General features: G+C 50.2%; 1 protein-coding gene across 1 annotated transcript; it reads right to left on the bottom strand.

The window, feature by feature from the left end:
- Window positions 1-5321: 5321 nt before the first annotated feature.
- Window positions 5322-9534, bottom strand: KRT18 (keratin 18). The gene is made up of 8 exons (XM_008574853.1): window positions 9155-9534; window positions 8243-8315; window positions 7984-8066; window positions 7421-7577; window positions 6660-6824; window positions 6448-6573; window positions 5945-6168; window positions 5322-5510 (listed from the first exon to the last, which is right to left on the bottom strand). The coding sequence occupies exons 1-8, from the start codon at window positions 9517-9519 to the stop codon at window positions 5390-5392; spliced, it is 1314 nt and encodes a 437-aa protein (XP_008573075.1). The 5' UTR covers window positions 9520-9534; the 3' UTR covers window positions 5322-5389.
- Between the last annotated feature and the right edge of the window lie 685 nt (window positions 9535-10219).

Below are 10219 nucleotides of genomic sequence, written 5' to 3'. Positions count from 1 at the left end.
AATGCCCTCCTTACTGCCGGTCCCCCATATACACCAGGGTAATTCCCCTCCTTCGGTCTTGACTCAAAAGTCACCTTCTATCTAGACTGCCCTACTTAAAAGGGCAAGCTGTCCCTTCCTTCCTATGGTAGCCTGAATAATGGTCCCCCCCCCCCACCTTTTAAGCCCTTTGCATGTAAATTAAGGGTCTTGAGATGGAGAGATCATCACAGATTGTCTGGGTGGATCTGAGGTAATCAAAAGATTCTTATAAGAGGGAGGCAGGAGAGACAGAATCAGAGGAGGCAATGTCAGAAGTCAGAGAGAGATGAAGATGGTGTGCTGCTGGCTTTGAAGATGGCAGATGCGGCCACCAGACAAGGAATGCAGTGGCCTCTAGAAGGTGGAAGAGGCAGGGAAACTGATCCCCCTAGAACCTCTAGAAGGACCACAGCTCTGCAGACACCTGGATAGGACTTCTGATATCCTGAACTGTAAGATAACAAATGTGTGTTGTTTTAAGCCACTGAGTTTATGGTAATTTGTTATAGCAGTAAAAGGAAACTGATACACCCTCCCAACCCTTAATTCCTCATATCTTGCTCTGTTTTTTCCTATAATACTTACCCTTTCTAACATACCATACAATTTACTTATTACATCTGTTATTTATTGTCTGTCTCTATCTGCTAGAATGTAAGCTCCACAGAGCATGGATTTTTTCTTTTTGTCTGTTTTGTCTACGCTCTACCCCCAGCTCCTAGAACAGTTCTTGGCACATAGTAGGTACTCAATAAACATGCATTGAATGACTGAATGAATGGGGTAGGACAGAAACAAAGATGGCTGTGACATTTCTTTCCTGGAAGACTGTAGGTTTCTGTACCATTAAAAAAATTAACATCTCCCTCCCCCGCATTTTGTATTAGTAATAAATGATTCAAAGGTACGAAAGGATACAGAATGGAAAGTGAGCTCCCACCCTTGTTTTCCCCTAAATCAATTTCCCTCCTCAGTGGCAATCAGTAATTCCAGTTTCTTATGTATCTTTCCATATGTCTTTTTACGTACAAAGATATATCCATATAAATTTGTTAGTATATGTATTTTTTGTTTTTGCACAAATGGCACTGTACCATATATGTCATTTTGCACCTTCTGGTACCTCTTAATTTATCATCTGGGCTGGATTGCACCTAGACACAGGATGGGTGAAATGGGACAGATATAGTATGGGACTATACATATAATAACTCCATATTATAGCTTGGGATCACCAATTTTTCTCTTTGGTGTTTGGGGGACAAAATAGGCCACCCCTTAGAAATCACCTTCCCATGCTGGACAATGAGGAGGATTTCCCCAGAGGCCTCGGGCTCTTCCAGCAGGGTGTTATTTAAAACAGGCGCATGGGCTGGCCCGTAGCTCACTTGGGAGAGCGTGGTGCTGACAACACCAAGTCAAGGGTTAAGATCCCCTTACTGGTCTTTAAAAAAAAAAATAAAATAAAATAAAAATAAAACAGGCACATACATGGCCTGCATCAGGAAGGAATGTCATAGTACTCCTCTAGGTATGGCTTGGGTCTGGCCCTCAATCTTGGCTATTAGAATCACCTAGGGAGCTTTTCAAACATTTACCCTGAGTCCTGGACCTCCACCGTGGAACAACTGAATCAAAATCTCTGTTGGGGCCGGCCCGGTGGCGCACTGCTACAGTGCGCCGCTTGGGAGTGTGGTGGCGCTCCCGCCGAGGGTTCGGATCCCACATACAGACCGGTTCCCGCTCACTGGCTGAGCGAGGTGTGGGAGCAACACCGAGGGTTGCGATCCCGTTGCCGGTCCCGGTCCGGTACGGGCACGACACTGAGGGTTGCGATCTGTTGCCGGACACGAAAAAAGACAAAAAGGAAAAAAAAAAATCTCTGTTGATGGAACCTGGGCCTCAGTAGAGTTTGTAAAGCTCCCCAGGTAACTCTCATGTGCAGCCTGTGCAGTTAAGATATAACACATGGAGGAAAAGCTTGGGACTGGGAACCTGCAGATGTGGTGTCCTGCTTTAAGCTTCCAGCTCTGTGACCTTGGACAAGTCACGTGATCTCTGGAACCTTGGTGTCCACCTCTCTGAGCCGGAGCCAATAATACCACTGCCTTGCATACCTCACAGGATTGTAATGCGGATCAAATGTGTAAGCGCCCTGGGAACTGTGAGAAGTTGTCTAATGGGAGGGGTAAATGTATCAGGTGCATCGGCTCGGGTTACTCTGGGCAGCTTGACTCAGCTGCAAGTACAGCTCAGGCTCTGCCAGGGACTTTCCAAATTACAGGGGGTCCACATCCTGTGATTGCTGGGGTCAGTCTATTCCCGTGCCTATCTGCTCCCCATACCACCACTGGCAGCAGAGCCATCAGTCTCTCCTTTTTAGGGGCCCAGAAAAACTGGATTTCTCCTGACTAAATTACAGTGATTGCTAGCCAGGGTGGCACAACCCTCTAGGGAGGCTCATCCGGTACCTGTGTGGTTTGAGAAAGTACTAGGGCTGGTTGCTTGGCTCAGTTGGCTAGAGCGGGGTGTTGTTGTAACACTAAAGTCAAGGGTTTGGATCCCCATACCATCCAGCTGCAAAAAAAAAAAGAAAAAAAAGACATGATTACATTAAATATTTTGGCTGTATATTTGAAAAATGGTAGGTAGGGGCGGGGCAAGAAAACTACCCTCATTCTTCCCTGAAACAAATCTCAGAAAGTAAAGCTCAACTATCTCACCCCAAAGATTCATCTCCCTGCAGACCACTGCAAAGGTTGGGGGTGGAACGACAAAATGGGTGTTAGAGAACGGAAAGGAACATGAGGCTAGTGAGTGTTATGTTTATTCAGGGAAGGGAGGTTTTAAAAGGGTGAGAAACACCTCCCTAGAGCCCCTTGCTCCCCTAGAATGTTTTCCTGCAGGTAGAAGAACCCAGGAAGCCAGACAGCAGGGCCTGGCCTGCAGAAGCCCCCAGCTGAGCTCTTGGGTAACTCCTGCTCAGACCTTGCTCAGGAGCCACCCGGGCTCTGTTCCCTTCTGCTCCTGACACACCTTCTCTCAGGGTCCCACACTAATGAAGAGGTCTACCTTGTCCCTCTGTGGCTTCCTGTTCTGGCATTGTCCTCTAGCCCTCACAGGAAAAAAAGGCCTTGGACAGTGCTGTCTTTAGCTTTTCTCCTCCAAGGACCTCCACATTTTTAGATTGCAGCATAAATACACCACATTTCTAAAAAACTGTTTTCCTTTTTAGCGGGAGATTTATCGTCATAGGATTGTCATGTCACCTTGTCACTTTCCTGACTCTCCCACTACCTGTCCCTTTTGCCTACTCCTGGCCTATAACACTCATCATCTTCTAACATGCTGTATAATTTGCTTGTTTATTATGTTTATCGTTTATTTTCTGTTTCCCATCACCAGAATATAAACCCCATGAGGATAGGGATTTTGCCTGTTTTGTATCCCTAGTACCTACCGGAGGGGCTGGTCATACTAGGTATTTGTTGAACTTTGACCTTTAGGCTGTGATCTTCATGAGGTAGAGGCAACACCTATTTTATTCACCATGTAATACTCAAGTGTCTGATGTGATGTAGCATACCATTTCTAAGAATTTATCCTATAGATTTGCTCACATGATGCAAGTATGCACGTGGATATTAATTGCAGCATTTTTGCAAAAACAAAACTACTGGAGACCAAGACATCCATCACTAGAAGACCTGGGTTAAGTAAATTTGTATCCACACAGTGGAGTACTAGGCAGCTATTAAAACAAATGAAGTAGGGTGTACGCATACTGATTCAGAAAGGTGTTCAAGATACATCTTTAAACAAAGAAAGCAGAATTTAAGAAATCAAAGTGTAGAACTGTCTAATCCTACGTATATAAAACAAAATGAAATGTGTTTGTATATGTCCAGTTTTAAAAAGTACTGGGCCGAGCCCATGGCGCACTCGGGAGAGTGCAGCGCTGGGAGCACAGCAGCGCTCCCACCGTGGGTTCGGATCCTATATAGGGATGACTGGTGCGCTCACAGTGCTCACTGGCTGAGCGCGGTGCCGCCGGTCTCAAAAAGGACAAAATAAATAAATAAATAAATAAATAAAAAGTACTTAACGGTGGTTACCTCTTGGGAGTGGAGATGGGAGATTTTAAATTCTTTTTTTTTCTTTTGGATTTTGTGCATGTTACTCTTCTACTTTTTCAAGTTAAAAAAAATAAATTATCCTCCCAATCAGAGCATATTAGTTTTAGACATCCATTGTTTTCACTGCTACATGACACAATTCCAATAAAAAGCACAGAATGCGGCTGGCCTGTTAGCTCAATTGGCAGAGTATGGTGCTATTAACACCAAGGTCAAGCGTTTAGATCCCCTTACCAGCCAGCTGCCAGGAAAAAAAAAAAAAGCACAGAACGGTGACATTTCAGTTAGCTTTAAGATGCCCATTCTTGGGCTGGCCCGGTGGCGCGCTCGGTAGAATGCGGTGCTTGGGAGTGCAGCGGCGCTCCCGCCGAGGGTTCGGATCCCATATAGAGACTGGTCCGCTCACTGGTTGAGCGCGGTGCGGGCACGACACCGAGGGTTGCCGGTCGCGGTATGGGCATGACACCGAGGGTTGCGATCCCGTTATCGGTCACAAAAAAAGACAAAAAGAAAAAAAAAAAAAGATGCCCATTCTTACCTATGGGGATGCTTACTCAGGGACACCATTTACCTAGATGGGAACCACTGGTGTAGAAGCTTCCTTCATCTTCAATGATCACATTTACCCCAATCCTAGCCAGACCTCTAGCATCCAAAAAATCATATACCCATAGGTCTGGGGGATGAGTGTAGGGGGGATGAGTGTAGGGTGGGATGGAAGTGGGGGCTGGGGTGCAAAGCCCTGGGCAGTGGGCCAAAGATGCAGAATGGCAGATCAGGGGCGGGGGCGGGGGCGGGGGGGATGACAGTTGTACACTCTGGCCCTGCTCTTCCTCTCTCCTCTGTCCTTGACCCCACTTCCTCCTCTGGCCCAGATTTCTGCTAATGAGCAAGTGCTTTAATGATCAGGGGCCTTAAGGTCACCAGGTCTCTTCAAGGCAAGATTCCACAATCTTATTATTTCTCCACTGCAGTGGCCCATCATATCTACCACTCCCTCTTCTTTCTCTGAGGAGTTTCCAAGAACCCAGACCCCTCCTCTGTCCACTCCCCAACCCATATGAAATTGCTGGGGTCAGAGGTGATTTCTTCCTGATCAGAGATGGGACTGCTGGGTCATAGCATTTGCACACAAATATGAAAACAGCCAAGAAAGACACAAAGTGATGTCCAATGACTTCTGAACTTTTATTGGCCTTCTGTTCCCCAAAAGGTACCCTGCTTCTGTTGCCTCAGTGCCTCAGAACTTTGGTGTCACTGGTCTCAGACACCACTTTGCCATCCACCATCCTGCGGGTGGTGGTCTTTTGGATGGTTTGCATCAAGTTGCCGCTATCGAGGGCGTCAGTGAGACTGTAACAGAACACCAAACTCCAGTTATGAACAGCCCCACAGAGTAGAAGGGAGACAAAAAAGGTGGAGGAAAAAGGCTCCCAACCCCTACCTTTATCTCCAAATTCCCCTCAGCCACTTCCTCCAGAATAGGGAAACCCAAGGGTGAATTTCATTTGTACCCTAAGTACAGCTAGGGGCAATACTTAGTCTGTTCTCTTCTCATGGGAGAAAACCTCTGTAATTGCTACTCCCTTGAAGACACAGGGGCAACCACAGAGCACCATCCTAGGCTCTGGGGAGAGGAAGTGATTTTTTTTTGGCTTTTGGCGGCTGGCCCGTATGGGGATCCGAACCCTTGACTTTGGTGTTATAACACCACACTCTAACCAACGGAGCAACTGGCCAGACTGCTTTCTTGACCCCAGCTTGTGTGGGTAGGAAAGCCCATTCACCTGAAGTCCTCCCCGTCTTCCAGCAGGCGGCGGTAGGTAGCGATCTCAGCCTCCAGCTTGACCTTGATGTTCAGCAGTGCTTCGTACTCCTGGGCCTGGCGCTGTCCCTCTGCCCGGGTCTGTGCCAGCTCTGACTCCAAGTGCAGCAGGACCCCATTGAGCTGCTCTATCTGCATGGCATAGCGGTTCTCCACCTCCCTCAGACTGTTCTCCAAACTGGCCTTCTGCAGGGGCACAGGGAGAAGGGTCGGGGAGAGTCCAGGGTCCCAGGACTGCTGCTCACTTCTTCAAACTCTGAAACTTTTTTGAGCACCTCTTACGTGCCATGCACTAGGATAGGGGGTATGAGCAGTAGGAAATGCAAAGAGAAAGGACTCTTTCTAAGGTAAGGGAACTCATGATGGGAGGGGTAAGATTTGGGCTGAGACAGAGTAGGGTCTGAGACTAGCCGACAGAAGTCAAGGGTCCAGAGGAGCTGGGGCAAGTGACGGGAGGGTACTTACCAGATTTCTCAATGAGTCCAGGTCGATCTCCAAGGACTGGACAGTACGCCTCAGCTCTTTAAGCCTCATTTCAGCATCTCCAATCTCAGCAGACTGCGAGGTGATCACTATGGTGTGCTCCTCAATCTATGGCATGGGTATTGTCCATCAGGCCCCTCTTTCCCTATCTGCCTCCCTCCCACACCCTGGCAGTATCCCTTCCCCTTGTGTACCAGCGTGGTCCAGTACTTGTCCAGTTCCTCTCGGTTCTTCTGAGCCAGTTGTTCATACTGGGCCCGGATGTCTGCCAAGATCTTGTTGAGGTCTTGAGATTGGGGGGCATCTACTTCCACGGTCAACCCAGAGTTGGCAATCTGGGCTTGTAGGCCTTTTACTTCCTAAAGGAGACAGGGCAAAAGTGAGGAGGGCTCAGGGTCAGATCTTCAACAAGGCCCTTCATCTGTGATTGCCTCTCCTACGAGACCTACAGGAGTAGTTAGAGAAGAGACCAGGGGAAACTTTTGGCTTACACTCTGGGCAATGCCAATTCTGGGCTTTCTATTCTGGATGGGTAGAAATGCCATCCACTTACTGCCTGTGCTTGTAACTCACAGGCCTCTCTCCTTACTGTCCCATCATTTACCACCTTCCACAAACCTGCTCCTTATACCTTCTTCCAGGAGCCTTTCCAGCTCTACCTGCTTTCACTACTCCATCACCCCCAGCTCCTCATGGTAGCTGCTTCTACCTTGATCCTCATCTCACTTTCACCCATGTTATCTTGACCTCATCACACTGTAATTCAGGTGAGCCACAGTGTAACATGGCCCACTGCATATGCACATCATCAGACCAGTCAGATTAAGAACAGCCCAGGCTGGTAGTTCTAAGCTTCCCTGCAAGGCTACTTGCAGGTGGCCTGCCCTGTCTACTCTCCCACCCAGACTTCTCTTGGTCCCCTTGGTCCCTGGATGATCCGGTGGCCCCTGCTTGCCTCTTCATGGTTCTTCTTCATGAAGAGCAGCTCCTCCTTGAGAGCCTCAATCTCTGTCTCTAGCTGCAGCCGGGTGACATTGGTGTCATCAATGACCTTGCGGAGCCCATGGATGTCGCTCTCCACAGACTGGCGCATGGCCAGCTCTGTCTCATACCTGTGGGAGTGGAGGTGGTCAGGAGGGTCCCCATCTCTCAACCCACACCACCTCCTAAGAGCAGCCCTGAGTCAGCTATCAGGCAGTAATCCCTTGAGCACCATTCTCGGCACTTGGGGGGCAGTATTCTTAAATTTGGTTACATGACATCAAGGTCAAGGAATTGATTCCCCATACTGGCCAGCTGAGAAAAACCAAAAAAACCAAAAAACAAAACAAAATAAAAAATTGGGTTATACGAGTGAGTAGTTAAATAAATAAATTGATGGATCCTAACTCTCATCTACCGAGCTCCACCCACACCTGAACAAGATCCCACTGTGAGCCCCCCTACCTGACCCAGCCCAGAGCAGAACATTCTTAGCTCCACCCCTGGCCTCCTACTCCCTCAGTTCCCCAGACTTACTTGACTTTAAAGTCATCAGCAGCAAGACGGGCATTGTCAATCTGGAGAACGATGCGGGCATTGTCCACGGAATTTGCAAAGATCTGGTGGGATTGTAGAGAGAGATTGCCCCATGAATGGAAAAGTCAATAATGGGTGGGCTGAGTGTGTGGAAGGAGTTAGGTGTTTCAGTGAAAACTTTCCAGTCCTGGGAATAGCCAGAGGCTGTCCCTGTATACCTCTCCCTTTCCACCTGTACCCACTCCCCTAACACACACACTGTTCCCTCCTTTTCTGGGCTCCGGAATCCCAGCACTCTGCCCTCCTGCCCGGCCTTCAGCTGGCTGGCTGGCCTGCCAAGAAGTGAGTGGTTACCCAAAAGTCCTCTCCCTGGCCCTCACCTGGCAGTTTTTCCTAGTGCACCTGCTCACCCCCTGCTCTGGCCCCCCCACCCCCTGGATTGGCCCCTCCCACATGTAGGCCACCTGTTCACTCCTAGATGACTCAGCCTTAGCCACATCCGCTTAACCCTGCAATTGTCTCCACTGGGCCACTTTCTGAGCCTTTTCTCATCTCTTTCCATGCTGTACACTTCCTCTGCAAAGCTCTCATCCCTGTCCCCCTTCCCACTGTCTCCTGGGGAAGCCCCCGCCATGCCTAGCTACTACCCTTGGGGTTCCTGTGGCCAGGATGTGCATGGAAGTTCGCAGCATTCCTAATCCCCTCGTGGTGGGCTGGGAAGGGGTGGGGGGAACATAGAAAGGGGAAGAGTTCGGGCACCCCACCCTATTAAAGTTCTTGTCTTTGGGGAAAAAGAGGTAAGAGAATGCATACCGGTGGGTCAAACACGGCTGGGAGTTGGGGCCCCTCCCTCCACGCCCCTTACCTGAGCAAAATAGCATTCTCTTGAGAAGAAGACAGAATTAGAAGAATGGAGATTGGTACTTGCTCAACACAGTCAAAAAAGCAATTGGTAGATGTTTCTGATCTTCCCCTGACTGTGAAAAGTACTGAAATTAAGAAATTGTCAGGGAACTTAAACAAACCAAACAAAACTAGCACCAGGCATAACTTTAACTTCCAAAGGACACATTGTGCTATTAATTTTTAGTGACCTTTACAAAGTTCATCAAAAAATGCTCTCACTAAATCTATTTCTGTAGAAATAAAGAAATATTAGTGGTGTGCAAACGGCCCCTTCTTCTCCAGGTGTTCCCGGATTTTGCTATCCAGCTTCCGATTTTCACTCTCCAGCCTCCTCACTTTGTCCAGGTAGGAGGCCAGGCGGTCGTTCAGGTCTTGCATGGTCTCCTTCTCGCCCTGGATGTTCCCTATTCCCGCCATCCCCCCAGCCATCCCCGCGGCCAAGCTCCCAGACCCCCAGCCGCTCCGGAAGTTGGTGGAGCGGGACACGGAGATGCGGGAGCCCGAGCCCCCGGCGCCTGCATAGACGCTGGCCGCGCTGCTGGCCGGCCGGGCCCGGTGGCCGGACGCCTGGACGGAGCCCAGGGACCGGTAGCTGGTGGAGAAGGTGCTGGAGCGGGTGGAGAAGCTCATGCTGTCCGGGGAGGAAGGCGAGAGGCCAGACTCAGGCTCGGACCGCGGGAAGTTCCAAGGTACAAGATTTTTTAATTTTTATTTTTAATTATTAGCATTTCTTTCTTTTTTCTTTTTTTTTTCCTTTTTGTGACCGGCAAGGGGATCGCAACCCTTGGCTTGGTGTCACCCGCACCGCGCTCAGCCAGGGAGCGCACCGGATCCGAACCCGCCAGGAGCGCCGCTGAGCACCCAGCCGCACTCTCCCGAGCGAGCCGCGATTACACCCCCAGCCATCCCCGCGGCCAAGCTCCCAAACCCCCAGCCGCTCCGGAAGTTGGTGAGCAGGACACGGAGATGCGGGAGCCCGAGCCCCTGGCGCCTGCATAGACACTGGCCGCGCTGCTGGCCGGCAGGGCCCGGTGGCCGGACGCCTGGACGGAGCCCAGGGACCGGTAGCTGGTGGAGAAGGTGCTGGAGCGGGTGGAGAAGCTCATGCTGTCCGGGGAGGAAGGCGAGAGGTCAGACTCAGGCTCGGACCGCGGGAAGGTGGCGGCGGGTCCGCGACTCACGTTTTATCGCGGAGGGAGGCCCCGCCCCCGCCACCGAGCCGCCTGGGAGGCCGGGGCCACCGGTGGACCGCCGCGGGGGCGTCCGCGCCCTCGGTTCCCGACTTTCCCGACCCCCTCCCCCCAACCCCGCGCCTGGCGCCGCCCTGCCA

The sequence above is a fragment of the Galeopterus variegatus genome, unplaced genomic scaffold (assembly GCF_000696425.1).
Source record: "Galeopterus variegatus unplaced genomic scaffold, G_variegatus-3.0.2 Scaffold1111, whole genome shotgun sequence".
Lineage (NCBI taxonomy): Eukaryota > Metazoa > Chordata > Mammalia > Dermoptera > Cynocephalidae > Galeopterus > Galeopterus variegatus.
Note: the sequence above shows the minus strand (reverse complement) of the source record. Positions and strands in the feature narration are given on the sequence as shown.